The following is a 25756-nucleotide window of genomic DNA, read 5'->3' on the forward strand; positions in this document are numbered from 1 at the left end:
AAGATTCAATACATTCCATCAATAAGAATATTACATGATAGCTAAAGTTTTATTTTCTCTTGACAATTTTTTTCTCTCTCATATAATATGTAATGCTCTCATTGATGAGATACACTGAATCTTGGTGCAATAGCGCCAAAGATTTATTCCACCTTCTCCAACCCGTGTCACCAGTTTGATGCCTTGAGCTACCAACATTCAACAACTACCCTGATTGTATAAGAATTTTGGGTTATTGCTTTTTCTTTAATTGAACAAAAGGAGATAAAGTTCAAAACTTTATCAAATTTTGTTTTCTGGGTACATGTTATTCGAGGAGTAATAAATGAATGTAATTAACTTTATTTTTTTTTGTTCTAAGTTTTGTTACGAAAGTCTATTCAAAATATTTATTATGTCATTAATGGACTTCATTATGATGGGTGCTGAAAAAAGTTGAACTTCTTTCTGCAAACTTCAACAATTTAAACAAAAGGTTGCTAGAAGGTTTGTGTCTTTTTTTCTTTTTTCCTTTTCTTTTTTAATGTTCTTGTCTTTTGTTTAACCAACCTCTATCTATATGTTCTTGTGTATATCAGAGTGATCAGAGGCAGAGATATTTATGTTATGGGGGCATGTGTGTCAACGACTCAAGGGTGTGTGGGAGGGAGGTTGAGCTTCTCCAAGAAGAAGTTTCGGAAGAGGAAGAGATATGGACTCAGAAGAAGAGTGTATTCTCGGTTTTCCAAGGGATCATTGGACAAGGTTGATATGCTTGGCTTGCCTGATAGCTCCTTTGTCAACCCCATTATCCAAGGTTCATACTTTTATTTTTTGTTTTTGACTTACATTTCTGTGAAATGATTTTTTGGATGGGAGGTTTTAAATGATATAAGAGAATGATGTTTGTGTTTTATAATTGCATTTTGCTATTTGATTTTATGCTTTTGGTTAGGAATTGTTGTAGGCGGAGACAATGAAGTTTATCTCTAAGCATGTAATGGAATAGTTATGCGATGTAGAAGACTGAGATAACTATTAAGTACTTTAAAAGTTATGATCATTGAATGACTAATGAAGATAGATGTTAATAATTGTGCTGCTTAAGCATAGAAGTTTGCAGCAATTCTGTTTGATTTTTTTTTGCTTTTTTTTTTGTGTGGAGACATTCTGTTTGATTTTTAGTTCTGATGATAGCTGAATAATTGATTAAGAGGCTGTAGTAGGACGAAATCATATTATTAAAGTCCAAGTTAAAACCGAAACATACTAAATCACTTCCTTTCACTTTGATATAATGTCTGCATTTGTGCTTATGCTATGTTAAAAGGCTTAGCCGGGTTTTTAATAGATTGGATTAAACTAATGTTTTCTTTTCTATATGGAGGGAGGTGTTGAAATGCAATTTTTCTTTTACCAAGAATGAACATAATAAGCCTTCTAGTGGAAGTGGTACTTAAAACTAAGCATTGGTTACTGGATTAGGTCCTTATCATCACAGACATCAAGTGTTTGCTGAATCAGAATGTTAGAATAGTATTAGTTTAACCCTCTGAAGAAGTTTAAATGTAAATTTGGAAATGGAAACTGAATTAACAAGTTGATATCTATTTCTTTGGATTTCATTTCAGTTCTCTAGCCCTGTAGATCTATTCCATATTGCCATCAGCTGGTATTTCCTTTTTGTACTTCCTTTCACAGAATTCTGGATGTTATTGGAATGTTAATCTATGGCTGCAGGAACTATTGAAGAGGCATGGTTTGATTCAGCTACGGTATTTGACTCTGACTGTGACGATGACTACCTTAGTGTTCCTGATGGTATTTTGATGTTTTTTAAATTTAGATATGTTTTAATTTTACTTTCTATGCTTTCACGGATTAACCTTTGCCAATACATGGTTAAATACAATTGATATCTGCAGATGTGGTATCTCTGAATGGGATTGAAGCCAACCGCGGAGTTTCAACCGATCAGGTGCATAAACCAGGGGAGTTATCAACTGGATATTCTGTACATATCTCCGAGGCTATCAGAATTTCGGATGCTGAATTTTTTGATCTCGATGTCATGGATTCTCAATGTAAATGTGATGGAAGTGTAAATGAAGTAAATGAACCTGTTTTTCTTGATGAATTTTCCATAGTTGGAGCAAGCTCCGACAAAGATGATGGACTTTTGGACAACTGTGGGATTCTTCCAAACAATTGTTTGCCATGTCTTGCATCTACCCTTCCTTCTAGTGAAAAAAGGAGATCAAGTTCTAGTCCTTATAATTCAAGGAAGAAGGCTCCTCCGAAACTTTCCTTTAAATGGAGGGAAGGACAAGGGAATGCTACTCTATGTGAGTTGAAATTCTTGAAACAGAATTATTACCATCCATGAGACTCTCTCATTTGATATATATATATATATATTACATTATTAGTTATGATTCAGCTTCAAAGTCTTGTCTAACAGCTACAAGAAAAACTACATTTTGTCATATAGAATGTAGATTAAGGGTCTGTGTGTTTAAGCTTTATTATGTTTAAAAGAAAAAAAAAAACTTTTTTAATCAAAAAATATGTCTAAATTTTTTATGATAATTGGATAACTTTTTTAACCAATGTTTGGATAATTGGATAAATTGGAAAAAAACTCTTAAAAGAAACAATGTCATAGCAATTTTTTTCAAAGCTCATCCAAATGCACCCCTAATTTCTCCTCACAATGCTAAAAGATGGTTTTGTGGATTCTTGTTTTTTCCTGAAGAATTCATCATATAGTGCAACAATGAGTAAATAATGTTTGTTATCCCTTTTTCTTTTGTTTTTATTGTTTTCAGTTTCCTCAAAGACGCTTCTACATAGACCAATTGCTGGTTCCCAGGTACCCTTTTGTCCAAGCGAGAAGAAAATGCTTGATTGTTGGTCATACATTGATCCAAGCACTTTTAAAGTTCGAGGAGTAAATTATTTTAAGTAAGATTCTGTCTGTTATTTGTTTTAAGAATACATCAAGTGTAAATAAATGCCTTAATAGTGTAAACTATGCAGTTATATTTAGATTTTTACATGCATATCCATGGACCAAATTATGTTTGACTTGGCTTTTTTTTTTTTTCAAATTATTTTTATTGCAGGGACAAGAAAAAAGACTTTGCTGCAAACTGTTCTGCATACTACCCAATTGGTGTGGATGTATTCTTATCTCCACAAAAAGTAGACCATATAGCTCGGTTTGTGGAACTTCCGGTTATTAGTTCTTCTGGGAAACTTCCATCCATACTTGTTGTAAATGTTCAGGTACTCCTATTTTTCTACTAAAATATAGCTATCCTTTTACCCTTGTTGCTAAGAATTGTTTTAATACCAAAAGTGGACTCCTAGCTACATTCTAATCCATATCTATCTATTTACCTTTGCCTGACCGTGGCACATTGTCACTAGAAATTTCTATAAACCTCTTCTATGTTTTTATCTACAGATTTTTATGTGATAAAAAAAAATTTAATGGTTCTTTTTTTCATATGTACTAATGTTTTTGTGGCTGCATCAGATTCCGCTTTACCCTGCCACACTATTTCAAGGTGAAACTGATGGGGAAGGAATGAGTTTTGTGTTGTACTTTAAACTTTCTGAAAGTTACTCCAAGGAACTTCCACTGCATTTTCAAGAAAACGTGAGAGTAAGATGGAGCATTTATGCACTCAGTTTATCCTTTAATATCACAGAATACATCCTCTTCAATTCCTTGATTGTTTCTGTATGTCTGTTAATTTGGTGGAAGCTCAATCACTTAATGTGGCTGACTTCTTGTGTGTTTCTGATGAAGTAACATGTGTCTATGCCTTTATACAGAGATTGATGGATGATGATGTTGAGAAGGTAAAGGGTTTTCCTGTAGATACAGTTGTACCCTTTCGGGAAAGGTTGAAAATATTGGGCCGTGTTGTCAACCTTGAAGATCTTCATTTGAGTGCAGCAGAACGGAAGCTTATGCAGGCTTACAATGAGAAACCTGTTCTTTCGCGGCCGCAACATGAATTTTACTCAGTAAGTTTCACTGTCTTTATACAATGGTTTCTTTCAATAGACCTATAACTATGCTGATGATGAACAATACTTGACATTATTCTAGACAGTGCAAACATGCATTACTATCACTAACTGTCATTATGGTTCTTATATCTCCATTTATTCACACAATCTCATATATGATACCATCTTTAATATCTCCAATGAATGATTTATGTTGTCTTAATTATAAAATGGTCCTTTGATCCTGTATGTGTCAATATCCATGTCAGTTCTATGAATTTTTATGACAATTAGTGCCTCCAGGATATTTCTTCAATGTAAGAGTTGATCTAGGAGTTAATTCTCAAAAGGATCATCAAACCTAGAAAATGAAATTGTGTATCACTACTTAAAGATTTAAAAGTGAACATATTTTGGCCTGTTTGGATTTGATTTTGTTTTTCTATTCTTAAAAAATGTTTTGTAATACAAATCTTGAAAACTGATTTTGAAAATTAGAGAACAAGAAAACTTGTTTAAATATAATTGGATCGAAAGCTGTGTTACGATAATTTTATTGGGAGTTTTCTTGATCATCTCTCCCCCTATGCTGTAACCATTGCTGCTGATGTGAGGCTTCAATTCTCAAATGACAAAGGAACCATTGGATTAACAGGGTGACGAAGACTTCAATCTAAAGTTGAAAAGAAGTTTGCTTTATTTACCAGAATGACATTAATGAACCTTCGTAATCACAAGACTGCCTCCACAAAAACAATAAAACCAATAAGGGTTCATCTGATACATGATATAAGATTTTGTCACCTTTTATAACTATGTATTATAAGGAGTACATAATAATAATATTAAAGTTGTTTTTTTTTTCTCTCTCCATGCCACTCGACAAGTTTCTGAAGAGAGAAAAAAAAATATTAATATTATAACTATGTACTTCCCAAAGTACATAATTATAAGGAGGTGACCGGACAAAACCTTATATCATGTGCAGTACAACCAATAAGCAATATTTGAGAATGTCTTTAAGCATTTCTTTAATTTTGGTTTTAAAGGCTAAAAAACCAGTTATTATTTTGAGTCATTTTCATAAAACAAGTTATTTATTTATTTTTTCTTAAACCTAAAAAACTGTTTTTGGAAATAGAAATCAAAGAGGCCCTTTGTACTTTCTGTGGCCTCCTTCCTCTGGTTTATTCATTATAATACAATTTTGGTTGTTTCTGTATGGTACCTTTATCTTTGGCCCGCAATTTATAGTGGTGTCATCTCATTCAAAAGATACTTGATATCCACATGCAGATGCAGTACCTTATTTTCTAATCTTCTTTTTGAATAAAATAACCAATATGCTTCTTTTTTTTTTTAGGGAGAAAATTACTTTGAGATTGATTTGGATATGCATAGATTCAGTTATATCTCAAGGAAAGGTTTTGAAGCTTTTCTAGAAAGATTAAAGATTTGCGTTCTAGATGTTGGCCTCACTATTCAGGCAAGTAGTTTTTCTAATGCCAAAATCAAATACATTTTCCTTTCGATAAATTTATGCATAGAAGCTAAAAGTTCTGAAGCTCCTACTGATCATTTTTCTCATATTTGCATCATAAAATAGGGGAACAAAGCAGAGGAGCTTCCAGAGCAGATTTTATGTTGCATTAGGCTAAACGGCATTGATTACATGAATTACCAGCAACTGGGGCTAACTCATGGTCCCCTTTAACATAGTTGCAAAAGCATTTGTTATCTTACTATTATGATTAATGATGGTCATTTCAAGATGGGTTTATGTGGCATCTGTTTGTGTTGGTGTAGAGGTTAAACTTGTTTGTCATGAATGATGGGAAACAAGCGTGTTATTATGATGGGTCACTGGCACAAGAATTCAAATGTGGACCTACCCTTAAATAAAGGACAGGAGGGTCCATCCACACAATTACTCATTTTTTAAACAAATTTATTCTAGCTAGGAAATTAAGATACTTTTTTAAATATCAGGTTTTTAAATGTTTTAATGATCCACAATTATCATTAAGTTATTAGTAAATTTTATGATACTTTTTATACTCAGCTTCTAAAGCACCTAATTTTTTTTCCATGTTTTTTGGGGAATGAGATACACAATAATCAATAATGCTACTTGCATACAGAAGATCCATGTTTCTAGTTTCTATTGGTAGAAGGGAACGTGGAAGAATTAATGGAAATAAGAGATATAACATATTCCTAGTGAAATAAGTGAATGCTCAATTTTTCTGGTTTTACACCAAACAAAAAGCAAATGCTTCAGAATGATAGCCAGACTAGTTTTAAGTGGCACTGCATTTGACAATACTCAAACTTTACAAGGACTCAGAGGCTTTCCACATAAACCTTTATTTCCAGAATAAGAACTCTCAGGAAAGTCAATCAAAGGTTTACCATATGGAATTTCCCCTTCAAGAAGATTGCCAGATAAATTCAATTCCTTCAGCTTTATCAACTTGAGAAATCCGTTTGATATATTACCAGTGAAGAGATTTTCCTGCAGTTTCAACCTCTCCAATGAGGTTAAATTTGCCAGCTCCTCTGGCAAGTTAGACCCTAACTCATTGAAGCTCAAATCCATACTTTGAATAGAGTTCAGTCTCCCAATGGAATTTGGTAACCTACCTTTCAGAAGGTTATGAGACAAATTCAGAAACTGAATATTACGTTGCCCTCCTACACCAATTTCCTCAATTCCACTTGTGAAGTTGTTATCAGAAAGATCAATAAACGTGAGTGATCTCCCAGAATTACCTTGTTCCATGTCAAACACTCCAGCTATGGAGCCTGTTAGCCTATTTGAGTGAAGATCAAGAACACCCAAATCTTGCAAATTCTTAAAAGAATCAGGGATGTATGAATAGAAAGAGTTTCTTGAGAGATTTAACATGTAGAGTTGACTGAGGCTTCCTATCCATGATGGTATGCTTCCACTCAGAAGGTTCATTGACAAGTCCAGTTCCTGTATTGGATTATTGGTTGTTTGGAAAATGTCTGGAATTTGACCCTGGATTCCACAACCTGCTAAGTAAATGCTGGAAAGTGATGACATGCTTGGTATCCAATCTGGGATGGCAGAGAGATTCAGATGGTTGAAAGAAAGATCAAGTGTTTGAAGATTTTGAAGGGAAGATATCTCTTGGGGCAATGGCCCTTCAATCAAATTTCTAGAGATGTTCAACATTATGAGCTGAGAAAGTTGGCCTATTGATTTTGGTATTTGGCCAGATAAGAAGTTGGCACTGAGATAAAGCTCAGTCAATGATACCAAATTGCCCAAACTAGATGGTAGTGCTCCTTCAAATTTGTTGTTTGATAATGAAACTCTTTCAAGAGATACCAGATAGCCAATATTGGAAGGTATATTTCCAACAAGGTGATTATTATGGAGTCTTAAGAATCCTAGGGAAGACATTTCACCAGATCTTGAGGGAAATGGGATGGTTCCCTCAAGATAGTTGGTGTCAATGTACAAAACTGAAATGGCAGTTAAGTTGGTCAGTGAAGAAGGTATCTTCCCGCTTAACAAATTGTTTGAAAGATCAAGCTTTTCAATAGCCTTCATCTCACCAACTCTATTGGGTATATTACCCGTAAGAGCATTGTCATGAACATCCAATTCAACCAAATTTATCAAATTCCCAAGTGAGTCTGGTATGGTACCTGAAAATTGATTTGAATAAAGCAGCAACCTTTTGAGATTCTTTAGGCTTCCAATGCTCATAGGGATAGACCCAGAAAGCCTATTTTCCTGCAGAGACAGTTCTTGTAGGTTTTGCAACTCTCCAATGTTTTCTGGTACTTGGCCAGTTAAGTTGTTGCCATAAAGGGAGAGCTTGTAGAGCTTTGGCAGGTGCAAACCAATGTTCTGTGGAATTGTTCCACCAATACCAACTAAACCACCAAGATCAATGACTTCAATGGAGGTGAGGAGAGTTATAGAAGGTGAAAGCCACCCTATCATCTGTGTTTGAAATAAATCATTATCTGTGGAAATTAATCCTGGGAGATTGATCTCTATCACTTTAGAGGTTGCATTTTCACATACAATACCTTCCCAATTGCAGCATTTCTGACCAACCCACTTTGCTATGCGACCAGAAGTGTCCATTTGAATTCCATTCTTGAAACTCATCAAAGCTTCCAACTCATTGGGACTACAAGCTTCAATGGACCAACTTGTGTCTCCAAATGCTATTACAGTCAACAGTGCAACTACCTGTAGCAGCTGATAATCCATGTTGCTCTAGCAAATGGAGGTGGTTCTGCTCTCTTAAGAATGTTGGCTTGGATTTCATTTTGAGAAATAATTCATAAGGCACAGATAAGAACAAAAAAAAAAGTATTTGCTCAAGATCTAACTTTTTCTTTTTGATCACTTTTCCCTATTTTTTTATGCTGAAAAGCATATGTGTCGCTGGGTCATGATGTCCTTAATAATGCTTGGAGCCATTGAATTCAAAGACTGGCCCATCCCACCTGATTAACTTGATAAGTGGCAGAAATCTCGTTCTACAGGTTTTTTTAATATTGAACTAAACCTGCTCCAATGTGTGTTCCAGAGATGTAGGAGCCATTTGTTGAAAGAATGAAGCTGCATCTCGAACGTAGCAGTTGTAAACCAATCTTTCATATTTTAAAGGTTATAACCTCACTGTCAATATTGTATAAAAAAAAGAATAACAGGTGACCAAACCCTTGCTATGGTTTAATCTGTTGATGGTGGCAGTTTCGTAGTTGTTCACTTTGGAAGTTTGTCAACTTTCTGGTTATTTTAATATTCTTCCTCTACGTACTTTGATGTTGTGACCTCAGAAGACGGTTCCTTTTTTGCAAATTTTATGTACTTCAAGACTTAATTTATGTCCTTGGTTTGAAATTCCAAGAGGTATTTTAAATTTGTCAGCCTTATTTACTCCTTCACTGCACCCTTTTATGCTTTTTTTTTTTTTGTGGTGAATACTTTTATGCATATTATTGCAATTTAGAGTACCAATGATATTAATAGTGACTCAAACAAACACAAACACAAGTCACAAGCTGTTAAGGTTAGACTCGCGAGAACATGCTTTTTATGGAAAAGATCAAAATGATCAGCATTTCTTTCTAGCTCATAACTTAGAAGAAGTATTCGCAGGTTCTTTTCTTCACCAAATACTGTTAAGAATCTGTTGCTGCTGGTCAAATGGTTGAAAAGACAAGCTATCAAAAGGTAATTGTGTATGCTCCGCAGGACCACAATCACATGTTATGCTGCAACTTTTCTTGGTAGAATCAAGTAGCAATGTAAGCATAAGCACATAATCTTACCGTTACAGAAAGCAAAATCATTGTTATCATTAATCTAACCAATGTTTGGTTTTAGTGCCCCAAGTTAACTCTCTTTTAATAAACGATTTCACTTCAAATCAAACTTCAGGAATTAAGTCATGGAAAAAATTTCAAAGATGTAAGTTGAGAAGGAGCTACACTTCAAGGCCTTTTTGGTGTGACGTATAAGGCCTGATAGTATAAGCTTATATTATACGTTATGACATTTTCAGTTGTTTGGTGTGACCATCGTATAGGATAAGCTTATACAGCAGGATCCCTTAATACATTGAAACGATGTATAACTTAATCCGACCTAAGAGAGATGGATAAGGCCTGATAAGAGGTTGATGTATTAATTTCGTTGACTAGTGTAATTCTAAAAAATTAATATATTATTTTAATATTAATATTTTAATAATTTTTCAATATATTAATTTTTAAAATATTGAATATTTTTATTTTTATAAAAATTAATTTGTTTTGGACACTGATCAATAAATTTTTTATAAAAATTAATATTATATGATATATTTTGAAGAACTATATAAATTCATTATTAAAGGATATTTTTATTAAAAATTTATTTTTATACTATATAGTATTATACAGTGCCTTACCAAATACTAGATGATATTATCTTATACAATATATTATTTTGTACAATATTATATCAAACGCTGGATAGTGTTAAAATTCAATCAGGTCTTATACAATCAGACCTTATACTATCAGGTCTTATCCTATACTATGCACCAAACATGCCCTTAGGGAATGATGTTGCGGGCCAGACGAACCCGCACCCAACTCAGCAACCCACGTTCGACGGACCCAATGAGAAAAGGAAGACTGGGCAGCCCAAACATTTCTCTGATTATGTGATGGGTTAAGTTGCACACTTGGATTTCAAGTCCTTTATTTTATTCCAATTATTATTACACTTAAGCCCAATACTGAAAATTGGGGTGTGCATAGTGGTGTAAATAGGTTAGGCTTTGGCTTAAATTGACCAAGATCGGATCTGGCCTGATTTGTTAGCCTGTGTATGTCCCAAATTACAAGTCTGGCCTGACTTATGTTTAAAAAATAAAAGCGTTAGCCTAGATTTGTTAGCCTGTTTAAGCCTATTAAACATTCAACAATTAAAAGAATAATTAAAATAAAATTACTTTATAATTCAAAATTATTAAAATAATAATTTTATTTATTTATTTAAAATAAATAATATGATATATGCCAGCCTGTAGGCTTATAGGTCAGATATGTACAAAAAAGCCTATGACCTGTTTTCTAAATAGGTTTTTTAAAAAGTCTAGGCCTATTTTATTTTATTATTTGTAATAGGCCAAGTTTGGCCTAATATAGGTTAGGTCGTAGGCCCCTGTAGGCAAGCCTAGTTCATTTACACCCGTAGGTGTGCATGGATCGAATTGAACTGAATTTTTTGAAAAACCGAACCGAATTGATTTAAACGGTTCGGTTCGAAAATGATTCGATTTGATTCAAAACCGATTCGTTTCAGTTCAAAACATATTCGGTTCAGTTCAAAAATGGTTCAGTTCGGAATTGGTTCGGGTCTACCCTATTCTAAAAAGAAAAAACAAGAAAAATTAAAGAAATAAAGTAATAAAAATCAGTTCGGTTCGAAAACGGTTCGGTTCTTGAACTGGTTTTTAAAAATGAGTTCATGAGGGTGATGGGAGCGTAGTTCATTTCTGAATTCATAAGATATTATAGGAACAGTCAAGAGGGTGAAAATATTGATCCCAAGACGTACCATTCTTTTCTATTGAACTTATCTATCTTAATCATCATTTTACCAATCATTTGACACATTGAGAATGCTACAATTGATCTTGTTTCCTTTGCTACACTACTTTTTGTGCAATGTTCCTGACGAAATTTTTTTGCTCTTAAGTTTGTTGTTAATTGTTCACGTTCCAATTCTAATCCTCTTTCAATTCTATTTAGATTGGTTAACTTTGTTTAACTAGCTGATAGCAAGTGTTCCTTGGTGAATCCTGACTTAGAACGAGTGCTCCTTACTTTTAGCCATTCTTTAATTTCTTTATTATCTTTCTTTTAAACGCAATTTTTACATTTGTTCTCTGAAGACGATAATATGGTGCTTATATGAAACCCTATATTACTTGATGCGTACGCTTACACAATTTGGATAGATTTGTTTTTTTTAATGATTCATTGCTCCTCGTAGAAAATAGTTGCTCCCCACGTATTTTGCTCCCACATTTCCTCGAGCATATCTCGGCCCAACAGTAACCATAAATCTCAGGTTGGTATTCTTCATTATAAATACCAAAAAGAAATTTATATAAGGTTGGATACTACGCTCAAGGAGCAAACCAATGTTTTATAAATTTATGAAGTAGAAAAAAATGGTACATAAGCACAATAAAATGAATTTTTCTGCTTTGACTTCATGTAAAGATCTCATCTATTTAATGTTTATCAAAATAAATTTTAACATGAGCCTTTTCTGAGGAAAAAAGCTACAATACTAATGTCGTATTTTTAACCCACCAGTAGGAGCATAATACATTAGCTGACATGTTTTTTAAAAAGAGAAATAAAAAAAAATAACTTTAATATTATAACTATGTATTTTTTGAATTATATAATATGTAATTTCATTTTAAATGATAGTTTCGTCGACTAATTAGTACGGGAGTAATCCTGAAAATGCTCTCGAATATGAGAGGGGTGGGGGATAGACTTTGACACAAAGCTTGCTAGGGAAGTTTTGCCTCTATTCGGGGAAAATATCTCCTACATTCCCGTCCGTTTATCAAAATTGAAAAAAGAAATAACTAACTTTACTTATTTTATCCACATTTGAGTCTCAATTTTTTTCCTTTTCAAGTAAAGGAGTATTTACCTACGTTGTATCGACACCGATACGGGATACACGACACGATACTACACGTTAATTTTAAAAAATTAAATTTTGATACTTCAGGATATATTTTGATATTAAATAATATTTTTAATATATAATATAATTTATATTTAACGTGGCAGTCCATAATAAGTCATGTAACCAATCAAATATTTAAATTCCACAATATAAAAATACAGCAAAAATAATTTTTCATGCCTCGTTAAATTTTCATGTCAAATTCTATAATAGAAAAATATTTGATTTATAAATTAAATTTTCATATTTAGTTAAAAAGATAAAATAAAATAAAATTTGGTTCTGCATAAATGTTAACTGTATGTCAAAATTTGTCAGAGCATATCAGTATCCGAAACATATCCAACATGCATTTTTCACAAAAAAAAAAAAAAAAACTGGTATCCGTACTTCATACATAGTTACTACTCGTTTAATATCAAAGATATGTTGTGTTGGTGATTTTTTAATTGATCACTGTGCCACAAGTGGTGTCAACTATTTATGTTGTACCGAACACTGACACGAGATACGATATGATACTTAGATACATTAATTCTAAAAAATGTTAAATTTTGACACGTTAAAACACGTTTTGATATTACATAATATTTTTAATTTATGTAGTATATATTATATTTAATATTCAATAATTTGACAAAAAAATGAAGCTAAACTTATAATATTCATCAATTTTGTAAATAAACATAAGATATCTCGTATATTTATTTTAAACTCAATAGAATGAGAATCATAATCTAACGAATCTAATAGTTAGAATTAAAAATACAATGTAACGCAACCTTCAAACCCTTTTTTGAGTATCTGCAACGCGTATTGGAGAGTCGGAGAGTGTTGAGAAGTGTCAGACACTACATGTTAAGTAATTTGAAGTGTCGGAGCATCATAGTCAAGTATTACCATTTCTATAAATAATTTCTTTTGTGGTACCAAAAAATATTATTTGTTAACACTCTATCTTGTCCAAGTCATTAAAAAAGAGTCAAATAATTAATTGAGATGAAAAAGATGATAACAGGGCCATCGTATTAGAAATTGTTACTTGAAATTGACAGGTCCAGATGGAAAAGGAATAATAGGAGAAAATGTTTTTAATATTATAAAAGATAATTTTATCTTTTACATATATATAAAAATGTATAAGATGTATTTTTTTCTATTCTCTTCATATAGGGCCTATACAATTTTATGTGTATAATAAAATTATTTCCTAATTAATTCATATATTATTATTTGAGTTTTAGATTACTTCAGAAAGTTATTAAATAATGATAAAATAAAAAGTAAAAAGAGCGTTGAATTCGTTTTTGATCCAATTAAATTTTTCTTGTGCTTTTTAAAATCATTTTTTTTATATAAAAAATAAAATAACAAAATATATTTAAAATAAATTTTAAAAGTGAAAATATTTATTTTGGTTATTCTATTAAAAATTAATTTTATCAATTTAATATTTAGTAAATTTTAAAATTAAATTTTATTAAAAATGAAGCAAAATGAATTACCAAAAGGTTAATTTTATTATTCTTTAGGACTTTTATTGCAGTGGGGCCTTTGGTCCTTCTTCCCCAAACACTGAGAAGTTCTAAGCTTCGATACCGTGAGAGTAGCCGCGTCCACTAGATAGTTTTCAAATTGAAGACGAAGGAAAAGATAAGATCTTTTTCTCAAACACCACCACCTCTGAGGTTTGCTTGCACCTTATCCTTCCTCAGAAATTTATCTATTTATTTATTTATTTTATTTATTTCATTCTAATCCTCATATTTTCCATTTGTTAAAACACAGTAATTATAATCCTCGTATTGTGTTAGGTTTCTCGTGACAGAACCACACCAAAGGTTGTTGCTTGAGTAGTTATAATCCTTGTAGATTTGAACTAACGATGAAGAAGCATCACCCCATCCACATCACTGTATTGGAAATTTCAAAACTTGGGTGATGGGTTTTTCTCTTGCACATGAAGAGAGCAACAATATCCTCCTATTTCCATTATTTTCATCATCATCATCATCATCATCAACGATGCTTGAGTGTGAAATTGTTCTCTTCTTCTTCTTTGGGTTCAAGTTCAACCAGTACAAGACCTTTTCCTGATTACTCCCCAAGAAAGCCTGCAATCAGAGACACTGAGCTTGTGCACCACATATCCACAGCCATCAAGCAACGCCGTTCCGAGCCTCTTCGCCGCATTCTTAAGCCTTATGAATCCAAGTTTAGGCCTGACCATCTTATCTGGGTTCTTATGGACATCAAGAATGACTATAAACTTGTTTTGGATTTCTTCAACTGGGCACGCTCTCGTAGGGAAACTACATTGGAAGCCCTTTGCATTGTGGTTCAGATTGCTGTGGCTTCAAAGGATCTGAAAATTGCACACAGGCTGATTTTTGAGTTCTGGGCAAAGCCCCATTTGGATGTTAGTCATTCTTTTGCTCATTTTACTGAGAGGTTGATATATACTTACAAGGACTGGGGTGCACATCCCCATGTGTTTGATGTGTTCTTCCAGGTACTTGTTGAAGCAGGGTTGCTTCTAGAAGCTGGAAAACTGTTTGATAAGTTGTTAAGTTATGGTGTTCTTGTCTCTGTAGATTCTTGTAATTTGTTTCTGACTAGGTTATCTAGCAATTTTGATGGGATAAAGATGGCTATTAGGGTGTTCAATGAGTATCCGGAAGTGGGTGTTTGTTGGAACACCATGTCTTATAATATTATTCTTCATTCTCTTTGTCAATTGGGTAAGGTAAGAGAAGCACATAGTCTGCTCTTACAAATGGAGTTTAGGGGAAATGTTCCTGATGTTGTAAGTTATACCAGTGTTATTAGTGGATATTGTCAAATTGGACAGCTAGAAAAGGTCTTGAAGCTCATGGAAGAGTTGCAGAAAAAAGGATTGAGACCAAATCAGTACACCTACAATAACATAATTGTCCTTCTTTGTAAGACTGGTGAAGTAATTGAAGCGGAGAAAGTCTTGAGGGAGATGACAAACCATAAGGTTTTTCCTGATAATGTAGTCTATACAACTCTCCTCAGTGGTTTCTGCAAGTCTGGGAATGTTTCAGCTGCATACAAACTCTTTGATGAAATGAGGCATAAGAAAATAGTTCCTGATTTTGTGACATATACTTCCATGATTCATGGGCTTTGTCAAACTGGAAAGATGGTGGAAGCACACAAACTGTTTAGTGAAATGTTAATTAAAGGGTTGGAACCTGATGAAGTTACCTACACTGCCCTTATTGATGGGTATTGCAAGGCCGGGGAAATGAAAGTGGCTTTTTCTCTTCACAACCAGATGGTTGAGAAGGGTCTGACTCCAAATGTTGTCACTTATACTGCATTAGTTGACGGCCTTTGTAAACGTGGAGAGGTAGATATAGCGAATGAGCTTCTTCATGAAATGTCTGGAAAGGGCCTTCAACCAAATGTCTGCACATACAATGCAATTATCAATGGTCTTTGTAAGATAGGAAATATAGTGGAAGCAGTAAAACTTATGGAAGAAATGGATTTGGCAGGGTTTTATCCCGACACTATTACATACACTACACTCATGGATGCTTATTGTAAGATGGGGGAAATGGCCAAGGCTCACGAGTTGCTGCGAATTATGCTTGATAAAGGACTTCAACCTACAATTGTTACATTTAATGTGCTAATGAATGGGTTTTGCATGTCCGGAATGTTGGAAAATGGTGAAAGACTGATCAAATGGATGTTGGAGAAGGGTATAATGCCAAATGCCACAACATTCAATTCTCTTATGAAGCAGTACTGCATTAGAAATAACATGCGTGCCACTACTGAGATTTATAAGGCGATGCATGCTCGAGGAGTGATGCCTGATAGTAACACCTGTAATATTTTGATTAAAGGGCATTGTAAAGCTAGAAATATGAAAGAGGCATGGTTTTTGTATAAAGAAATGGTTGAAAAGGGATTTAGTCTCACGGCTGTGTCCTATAATGCTCTTATAAAAGGTTTCTATAAGAGGAAGAAATTTGTGGAGGCTAGGAAGCTATTTGAGGAGATGAGAATGCAAGGGTTGGTTGCCGAAAAAGAGATATATGATATTTTCGTTGATGTAAACTATGAAGAAGGGAACTGGGAAATTACTCTTGAGCTTTGTGATGAAGCAATAGAGAAATGTCTTGTTAAGAAAACTTAGTTGACTTTTGTCTATGCCAGTTTATGATCGAATTATCGGGGCAGCAATCGTTGTTTTTTGTTGCTTATTCTCTCTTGGTGGTTCAGTTGAAAGTAACTTTATTACACCAATTACTCTCATCATTAAAAGAGTGACATTTGAATTCCAGGTATTCTGCAAAACACTGAAACAGATTATCACACAAACACACAAAAACAGAGGGATATTGTGTTGGGATATTAACATCCTCAAATTCAAAAGGACACTTCAAGATTTTTTTGAGGATATTGTGTTGGGATTGCGCAGGATGGATGTGCTGTAGCCTGTATCCCTTGTTCCCCCTCACTATAAGAAACAATTGTAATAGAGATTTTTGTTTTAATAGAAAGATGTAAATAGAGATTTTAAATTAAATTTTGCAACCTTATTTTTTTCTGGTGTAGTTTTGCCATCTGTTATTATAGAGAACTGTGATCAATGATGATGGACTACATAGTTGATTTAAGTGCTGGAATTTTAAATTCCTTTAGGGGGCGTTTGGTTGAGGAGAAATTTTTTGAATACTAGAAAAATGTAATAGATAGGGAAATGATTGGAAAGTGAGATAAAGTGAGATAGGTAAGAAAATGTAAAAAAAAGTTGTTTGGTGAGAAAAAATTTTACTGGAAAAATTAGGTAACTTTTATGAAATCAACAGTATATTACCCGGTTTTCCAAAAAAACCATCCTCAAATTTGATTTCTAAACAGTGCGGATATCTATCTTTCTCAACAAAAGTTGATAAAGCCATACAAATTGCATAGATGGAAATTTGGTGAAAATCTATTCAAACAAACATTGTGTTTCTAAAAACCATACTTGATTTTCCAAGGAATTTGTTGAAAAGAAGGGAACCAAATACCACCTTAAAGAATCTGACCGAAATTTCTATCTTTTGTTTTACTTGAAGGAAGCACTACAGCTGATCTAAAAAGTAAAAAGATTATATTTTGTGACAAAATTTAATTTAATTTGTTTGAATCTATTAAAGTGATTTCTAGGTAATTTAGTACAGGGAGTAAATTTAATTGCAAGAAATTTTAGTTGTACCTAGCTGATTCAAACTGTTCATCAGAATAATAATAAGAGTAAACCCTCAACTTGGTTCTCCAAAGATTAGGGTGTTATCACATTTGTCCTCTAAAGAATTTTGTGATAAAATTAGTCCCTCAAACATTTAAAATGTCACCACATTAGTCCTCTCAAGATTTTGTCACCAAATTATTCCCTCATAAATCTAATTCGTCATTTTGTTTTGCCATTTTAGTCTTCCATAAGGACAAATATGGTGGTGTTTTAAAATTTTGAGGGACGTATTTGGTGAAAAAAATCATGGGAGGAATTATGTGGTAACAGTTTAGATATTTGAGAGTCTAATTTGGTGACAAAAACCTGTTGATAGTCACCACTAGGCACTAGCCCAGTTGTGGTGGCTTTCTTTCTTTCTTCTTTATATATATTTATACTTAGGCCTGTTTGGTTTTCTAAAATTTGCTTTCTATCTGAATGCTAAGAATTTTCTGTCATGGTAGCATAGATACCTTTATATATCCATCTTGACGTTCTTAACCTTTTCTATCTTAGTTCTCTGCTTTGATTATTTTTCTTACAGTGTTTCTGATACTTGAAGAACATAAAGGACATTGTGATTACCGAAATTATCTCACTAGTCTCAACTCTCAGTTGCCTCTGGAGATATACTAGAGGCAGAGGAAAAGTCAAGTATGCTTCTTTCTCAGAACTTTTGTATAAATTATTTGTACATTACTTCTCATATTACTTTTATTTCTTTATTGACAACTTCAATATTTGATCATTCTATTTAGCCACGTTAATATTGTTTGAGGGGACTACTTTCAGCTTATCATATTTTGTTAGGCCTGTCTACTTTTGACAGTGATTGCATCATTTTAGCCTCAAACCTAAAGAATTAAAACTTGTTAGTCCGTTCATCTGCTTATAGTGATGATGCCTGGATAAAAGCTGGTTTAAAAGGTGAGATATGTTGATGGTTTTGGTTACTGTTAGCTGCTGCTGTCGCATGTTGTAATATACTCACTGGTCCTCTCAAAAGAGATGCTGATGAGCTAATGAAGAGTGAAACTCTAATAGGAAAACTGAAATCAATATAATGGCATAAAGCTGGCATTTGGTACCTTCATTCCTCCTTGGGATCCAATTTTTGCTATTATAGCGGCTTTATCTAATTTAGTGTCGATTAGAAAGGTTTTGGTAGGCTTTGCTCATTTTTTCTCTTTGTTGAGTGAAAAACCATATACCCATATGTGTTTGTGAGAAAAGCTTGAGTTGTTTTTTTTTTTTTTGGAGGAATGTCCCCACCCATTTGAATGAGACTAATCTCCTTCGTGGCGTAGAGCATGAAGCTTGAGCTTTTTTTTTTTTTTTGATAACAGAAGCTTGAGCTTTTACCTTTAATGTTTGTGGGTTTTGGCAAACATTGAAGAGCAATGGATATAGCTATAAAGATTTGGATTTGAGTCTCTTTGGCATACTGACTGCTCAGAACAGTGAAATTAGTTCTGAGATGAGTCAAGTAGTAGAGATTTTTTCTCTAGTACTTCTATATGATTAGCTTTTGTAATCATGTAAAGGGAAAAAGAAATGTATGCAGAATGTGAGTAGGATTTATGAAAGATATATGTAAATGGTGGATTTTGTAACATCAAGTTGTAGTCTTTCAATAATTAAGTTGATACTTTTCTGATGTTATTGAGTATAGATTAGATCTCCTTTCCCAAATGGGGTGGGCTAAAAGCTGAGTTTTAATGATTGTATTGAAGGCAAAATATATCTGCGTTGCTTCTAATATAATACGTGAAAGCCACTAAAAGCTTATGCTCATCTCTGTCTTTTTACGTATACATAATTCCTAATCTGGCACCATTCAAAGTTAATGTTCCATTTGGTGCAAGTAATTTGTTTATATATATTTCAGCAAAGCTGTGGACACCAATCACGGCTTCTAAATGAATATAATATCAAATTTTGTTGCTTTTCTACCTCCTCTCTCTTAATTAGTTTCGGAAATTTTAAAATACTTTGGGTATGGTATGATACATAACAATGTAGCTAAATATTTTAGGAACATTAGTTTTTTTTTTTTTTGGTGTGGTTTAGGAGCATTAATTTATTTGTCGAATTTATTTATTTTTAAATTAAAATAGAGAAAAGTTCACCAATGCCCCCGTGATTTACTTCAGAATCACTTGTGCCCCTATGATTTTTTTCTTATCACATATGTCCTTGTGGTTTGTAAAAGGGTATGTTTTTTATCACATATATCCCTGTGGTTTCTTATTTTTTACAAAGCACAGGAGCATATGTGATAGGGAAAAAATCGCAGGAGCATAAATGATTCTGAAGCAAATCACAGGGGCATTGGTGAACTTTTCCCATTAAAAATAAGCAAAAGTTACTCTTTATTGAGATTACATTATTATCATTTGATGACTGAGAAAAAATAATTTGAAAACTAATTTGATGTAAAATTGGGGATCTACTCTTTCTTATATATATATTAGAGAAAAATATTTCTGCAGTTAATGCAGATAAATTATCTGCATTTACTTCCAAAACTTTGGATTGAAAGATTAGAAAATTATAATTATAAAAACTATAATAACCCTGAAATAAATTAAAATTACAAAAACATTATGATTTTCGTCCTAAAACGATGTCGTATTGAGCTTATTGCAGAGAACTTATCTGTAGTAATTACAGAAAAAATGAACTCTGTATATTATCCATATCACATTTTAACACAATTGCACTCTTGGGACTTGAAGTCGAGACTACTGATTATAAATGGGAATAACTCTTTATTAGTTGATCCAAGTGTTGAGATGGGGATCTACTGTTATTACATACAATGCAGATAGAATATCTAAGAATTTACCAGCGTGGTAGACGGATACAGCTACCTCCAAAGGAGGATTGATTCATGTGTTAGCTATTGGTCAAGCTACTTTTCTCAGACATTTAGTTGGTGAAAATATTTTGAAATAAAGTGCAAATACCTTAATAACGTCCTCGAGTATTAAGAAGGTCCCTGCAAAAAAAGTTGTGTTTTCTTCACCAAACTTTCATGTGTCAAATTCGTGAAACATGAAGATATCAGCATCGTGTAACCTTCTGAGCCACAAAATCTAATAACCTTTCCTCGTACCATGATGTACCATGATGATTATGCATTTAAGTACACTTGTGCAGTTAATAAAAGTGCACAAGCAAGTAGGTCTATTAAAACTAGTGGTTGGTAGTTTGGTACCACAACTTCATCTATCATTCCATGTTTTTGTTATGAACTAACTAACCTCTTAAAACCCCTACATCAACTAATCTTCTTGTGGCCATTGGTTCATTCTTCTATTTATAGTCATCCATGTATCAACACCAAGTTAGAGTTGTAATTTTATTCATGAAGAGATCATGACAAAGAGTGAGGTGAAGCTGTTGGGAACATGGGCAAGTCCTTTAGCGTTGAGGGCTCGGATAGCTCTTAATATAAAAGCAGTGGAGTATGAGTTTCTTGAGGAAAATATGGAGTCCAAAAGTGAGCTTCTTCTTCAATCAAACCCTGTTCATAAGAATATCCCTGTTCTCATTCACAGGGACAAACCCATTTGCGAGTCTTTGGTCATTGTGCAATATGTGGATGATGCCTGGTCCTCTGGCTCCCCTATTCTCCCTTCTGATCCTTATGACCGCGCCATTGCTCGCTTCTGGGCTAACTATATTGACGATAAGGTATAAATTTTTGTTAAGCCCATGTCAATGTTCTCTGACTTTTATATATGTCATTGATATTTAGTAGTTGAAAATCACCATCATTCTTCATTCATCAAACCAAACTGAAACTAGAATCCAGATATAACCTTTGTCCATTCGCCACTTTTAATATGCCTAGGAATGTTTTTAGCATAGTGAATGCAAGAAATAGTGTCAACCAAAATTGCTACTAAGCTCACAAAAGGATCATTTATTATGTGAGTCTACTTTAGATTTACAATATGCTAATTACAATAGTCAAACATGTGAAGTTTTAGTAACACGGAGGTAATACCAACAATTGTGTCAAGGTTTCTATATTAGAGATATAATAAAATTATTCATTGGTCTTTCTACAACAGCTTTTGGGGAGACTTGGTTATTAAGCGGCATTTGATAGAAGAGAATTTTTTTTATTATTTGGGAATCACTATTTTTTGAAATATGGTGGAAAAGTGAGTTTTTCATAAATATTAACAAAAAATTGTTTGATAGACCAAAATATTAACTTAAGTTTAGTCTATATTTTTCATTTTCCTGAGAAAGTGAGAATACCATCTTTTGGATGGTATTGTTGGATGGTATTTTGTTTACATTTTACTCAAAATAAAATTCCGAATTTTTTTCAGAAATCTTCTACCAAACATGGATAAATTGAATTACCACCCTCACTATCATAGAAATCTGAAAATAAACTCTCTACCAAACACCCCCTACACCCCCTAACAGGAGGATTAAAGTATGGGCTTTCAACTTCATTCGTAGGGGGGGAAGTTGGTGATTTCTTATTGAGAGAGAAAAAAGGTGAAACTCACCTTTAAAAAAAAAGAGTTGGCACAAAAATTGAAGTGAGAATAACATGGAAAAAAAAAATTCGCGTAAAAGGAGAAGTAAAGTTTATGACGAAGTGATTTAGAATTTAATCATTGTTATGTCGTTCTTATAATAAGAGGTTCAAATTTCAGCACAAGGTAATAAAGGGTCTTTATATTATCCACGCATGCATCAAAACCAAAATCCAAAAAAAATAAAAAAAAATCATTTCCCTCCCTTGTGTGTAAGGCGCAAGCTATGAAATATGAAATTTTAAAAGTGGAAATTGTGTGACTTGCAGTGGCAACCGACCATGAGATCCATTAGAGGAGCAGAAGGAGAGGATGAGAGGAAGAAATTGATACAAGAGGTGGGAGAAGGATTGGCTTTGTTGGAGGATGCGTTTATAAAAAGCAGCAAAGGCAAGAACTTTTTCGGTGGTGACCAAATTGGGTTCCTGGATATTGCATTTGGTAGCTTCTTGGGGTGGCTTAGGGTAACAGAAATATCCAATGGGGTGAAGTTTCTTGACCAAATCAACACACCTAAGCTGGAGAAATGGGCTGAAAGGTTCTGTGCACATGATGCTGTCAAAGATGTTACGCCTGAGATAGGGAAGCTTCTTGAGTTTTCTAAGATGCTAAGCGCCAAGATGGCTGCTTCTACTCCAAAGTAAATGTTCTTTTTTTTTAACAAATTAGCAGGGCATGCATGCATGCATGCAGTGTTGCTGAGGTTTTGAATTTTGTAGTTGGAACTTGAATACAAGTCTTGTCACTCTTGTGTGCTTCGTTGTTTTGTCGTAGAGCTAAAAAAAATTTGGTCGGCTCTTGGCCGTTTTTAGTTTGTCTTCTATTTGTGTGATGACAATTCCATATTATTAAATACAAGTTAATCTTTTTTTTTTTTTAACAAATTAGCAGGGCATGCATGCATGCAGTGTTGATGAGGTTTTTAATATTGTAGTTGGAACTTGGAATACATGTCTTGCCACTCTCGTGTGATTCGCTCTTTTATTATAGAGCTGAAAAGCGACTAAGAATTATTAAATAAAAATATGATAAATATTTTATTACCCGTGGACTTAGGGGTGTAAATAAGGGTATGATAAATATTTTATTACCCGTGGATTTTGGCATGCAAATGGGGTCAACCGGCCTTGTTAAAATTCACAAACTTGATTTAGGTCAATTGGGCTTATTTGTTAAATGACCCAATATTTAGAAATACCCAAGAGATGTTTAGTTCAAATTCTAGAATAATTCAATCTAGATATCTTCATAAAAATATCTACAAAATAGTTGTATCTAGAAACCACCATCATAAATAACTAGCCAAAGAGATTGTAGAGAATTTTAGAGAATGATTTGTAGGTATTAGATGAGAATTGTGTTGGCACAATTCTAGCCATTGATTAAAGAGATACCACTAATATAAATATGTGTGTTCTCCACCATTTTGTATTAAGCCAAAAGAAAAAAGAGTTCAGTAAAGATAAAGTATTCTTATACTCCAAATCTTTCTAAAATTTTTCTTTTCTCAAATATCCTCCTTCCAACAGGCCTACGACTCGACTTATATTAGGTCAAGTTCGGCCTATTACATATAGTCAAATAGAACAGACTTATGCTTCAAAAAAAGTTTATTTAGAAAGCAGGTCATAAGCTTTCTTTCATATGCCAGTCTTATAAGATTACAGACCGACTTATATAATATTATTTATTTTAAATAAAATAAATAAACTATTATTTTAATGATTTTGAATAATAAAATAATATTTTAATTATTTTTTTAATTATTAAATGCCTAATATGCTTAAACAGCCTAACAGGCCCAGGCCAAGGCTTTTGTTTTTTTAATATAGGTCAGACCATATTTATAATTAATAATTTTGGCATTTACAAGGCCAGACCAGACCTAAAATATTTTACACAGGTCTGGCTTATTTATGCCAAAATATAGCTCGGTCTAACCTATTCACACCTCTACCCGTGGTGCATGCTTTTGCTTCATTTTTTTTAAAGACTATTCATGTAACATCTATATATATATATATATATATATATATATATATAAAATAATAATAATAATAATAATAAAGTAATATAATTTTTTTTAAACTGAAGGGGCTAACATGGGATCATCTCCTCCAGATAAAAGAATAATATTTTAATAAAATATTATTATATTATGTATTAAAAAATACAAAATTCCATCTATATAAATCCCTTAAGGGGACAGGTAACTCACGACAAAGTGAGAAGAAAAAATAAAGAGGGAGAGAGGAAGAAAAAGAGAGAGAATGAGAAAGAAATAGAAAGATAATATTTAGGGTGCGCATGACAACCTTCCCGGAATCAATTTTTTTTTTTAATTTCTGTTCCCGGGAACATAAATGGATAGAAAACTCGTTTAGTAAAATCGGTTTATTTTTTTGTTCCCGGATGAACCAGATTAATTTTTGTGCTGGGGAACAGAAAAAAGAATCAAAAAATTTCTGTTTTTTTGTTCCCGGGCACAAAATGAGAAACACTTATATCTCTTAATTACTCTCTGTCTATACCATCATCCCCACCACCATCATCTTCCCAACACGACCACCGCCATCATCGTCGCCGCCGCCGTCATACCATTAGTGCTGTCGTGACCACCCCCACCCCACGATGCCACCGCCACCATCACCACCACCTTCACCCATCACTACCACCATGCCACCATCACCATCACCACCACCACAACAACTACCACCGCTGCAACCACCACCACCACCACCATTATCGCCATCACCGTCACCACCACCATCACCACTATCGCCATCAACCACCACCACCATCATCGCAATCACTGCCGCCATCGCCACCACTACCATCGCCACCATGCCACTACCACCACCACTACCATCGCCACCACTACCACCACCACAACGCTGCCACTACCATCACCACCACTATCATTGCTGCAGCCACCACCGACACCGACACCGCCACCAACCACCACCACCATCGTCACAGCCACTACCGTTACCACCACCACCACCATCGTCACAGTCACCACCACCACCACCACTATCACCTACCACCACCGCCACTGCCACCACCACTACCACCTCCATGATGCCATCACAACCACCACCACCATGCCACCGCCACCAATGCCACCAACCACCATTGTCCCAGCCACTGCCGTCACCTCCACCACAACCATCTCTACCACTACCACCGCCTCCGCCACCATCACCACCGTCATCGCCACCATTACCACCGCCATCGCCACAGCCACTTCCATCACAACCACCACCACTATCATCACCATGTCACTGCTTCCACCACCGCCGCCGCCACCGCCACAACCACATCATATGGAAAGGAAAGTGATGATCCGAATTTTTTTTTACATTTAATAGGAATTATTTTTATTATGTTATTTGTTATGTTATCAAACGTAATTCTCATTCTCGGAATAAAAATAGAACATGTCGTGAAACACATTTTTTTTCTCAGAGATTTTTCCAAGGAACAGAAATAGAAAAGAATTGTTTCTTTTCAGAAATAGTGCTAGGGAATAGAATGGTTGTCATGCACACCCTGAGTGAACTTCATTTTGTTTCACTCTTTTTTTTTATCTATTTCTATGTTTAAACTTTTATCTTTTTTAGTATCGGGGAACATTATTTTTTCTAAAGTTATGGAGGCACTATT

At 33.9% G+C, this 25756-nt stretch overlaps 3 protein-coding genes across 3 annotated transcripts; 2 read left to right on the forward strand and 1 right to left on the reverse strand.

Annotated features, from left to right (window-relative positions):
* The first annotated feature begins 606 nt into the window (after positions 1–606).
* LOC133308598 (uncharacterized) lies at positions 607–5716 on the forward strand. Its single transcript, XM_061509239.1, has 9 exons — positions 607–796; positions 1720–1800; positions 1905–2294; positions 2808–2943; positions 3105–3267; positions 3521–3649; positions 3823–4017; positions 5366–5488; positions 5609–5716. The coding sequence occupies exons 1-9, from the start codon at positions 607–609 to the stop codon at positions 5714–5716; spliced, it is 1515 nt and encodes a 504-aa protein (XP_061365223.1).
* A 612-nt stretch (positions 5717–6328) lies between these two features.
* Positions 6329–8260, reverse strand: LOC133308596 (LRR receptor-like serine/threonine-protein kinase FLS2). Its single transcript, XM_061509237.1, has one exon. It carries the CDS (start codon positions 8258–8260, stop codon positions 6329–6331), a length of 1932 nt encoding a protein of 643 aa, XP_061365221.1.
* A 5583-nt stretch (positions 8261–13843) lies between these two features.
* On the forward strand, positions 13844–22861 carry LOC133308599 (pentatricopeptide repeat-containing protein At1g05670, mitochondrial). The gene is made up of 4 exons (XM_061509240.1): positions 13844–13953; positions 14080–16424; positions 20880–21224; positions 22360–22861. The coding sequence occupies exons 2-4, from the start codon at positions 14226–14228 to the stop codon at positions 22732–22734; spliced, it is 2919 nt and encodes a 972-aa protein (XP_061365224.1). The 5' UTR covers positions 13844–13953; positions 14080–14225; the 3' UTR covers positions 22735–22861.
* Positions 22862–25756: the final 2895 nt, after the last annotated feature.

Source organism: Gastrolobium bilobum, unplaced genomic scaffold, assembly GCF_033153095.1.
Source record: "Gastrolobium bilobum isolate Gb01-03AN ecotype WA unplaced genomic scaffold, APGP_CSIRO_Gbil_v1 utg26554, whole genome shotgun sequence".
In the NCBI taxonomy this organism is placed as follows: domain Eukaryota; kingdom Viridiplantae; phylum Streptophyta; class Magnoliopsida; order Fabales; family Fabaceae; genus Gastrolobium; species Gastrolobium bilobum.

Excerpts from the sequence above, each read along its gene's own strand:
- LOC133308598 (XM_061509239.1), top strand. The coding sequence starts at position 607 with ATGGGGGCATGTGTGTCAACGACTCAAGGGTGTGTGGGAGGGAGGTTG. Across the intron at positions 1,801-1,904 it reads CTACCTTAGTGTTCCTGATG|ATGTGGTATCTCTGAATGGG; the intron begins GTATTTTGATGT and ends TGATATCTGCAG. Across the intron at positions 4,018-5,365 it reads CGCAACATGAATTTTACTCA|GGAGAAAATTACTTTGAGAT; the intron begins GTAAGTTTCACT and ends TTTTTTTTTTAG.
- LOC133308596 (XM_061509237.1), bottom strand. The coding sequence starts at position 8,260 with ATGGATTATCAGCTGCTACAGGTAGTTGCACTGTTGACTGTAATAGCA.
- LOC133308599 (XM_061509240.1), top strand. The coding sequence starts at position 14,226 with ATGAAGAGAGCAACAATATCCTCCTATTTCCATTATTTTCATCATCAT. Across the intron at positions 16,425-20,879 it reads AAGCAATAGAGAAATGTCTT|AGTTGTAATTTTATTCATGA; the intron begins GTTAAGAAAACT and ends ACACCAAGTTAG. Across the intron at positions 21,225-22,359 it reads CTAACTATATTGACGATAAG|TGGCAACCGACCATGAGATC; the intron begins GTATAAATTTTT and ends TGTGACTTGCAG.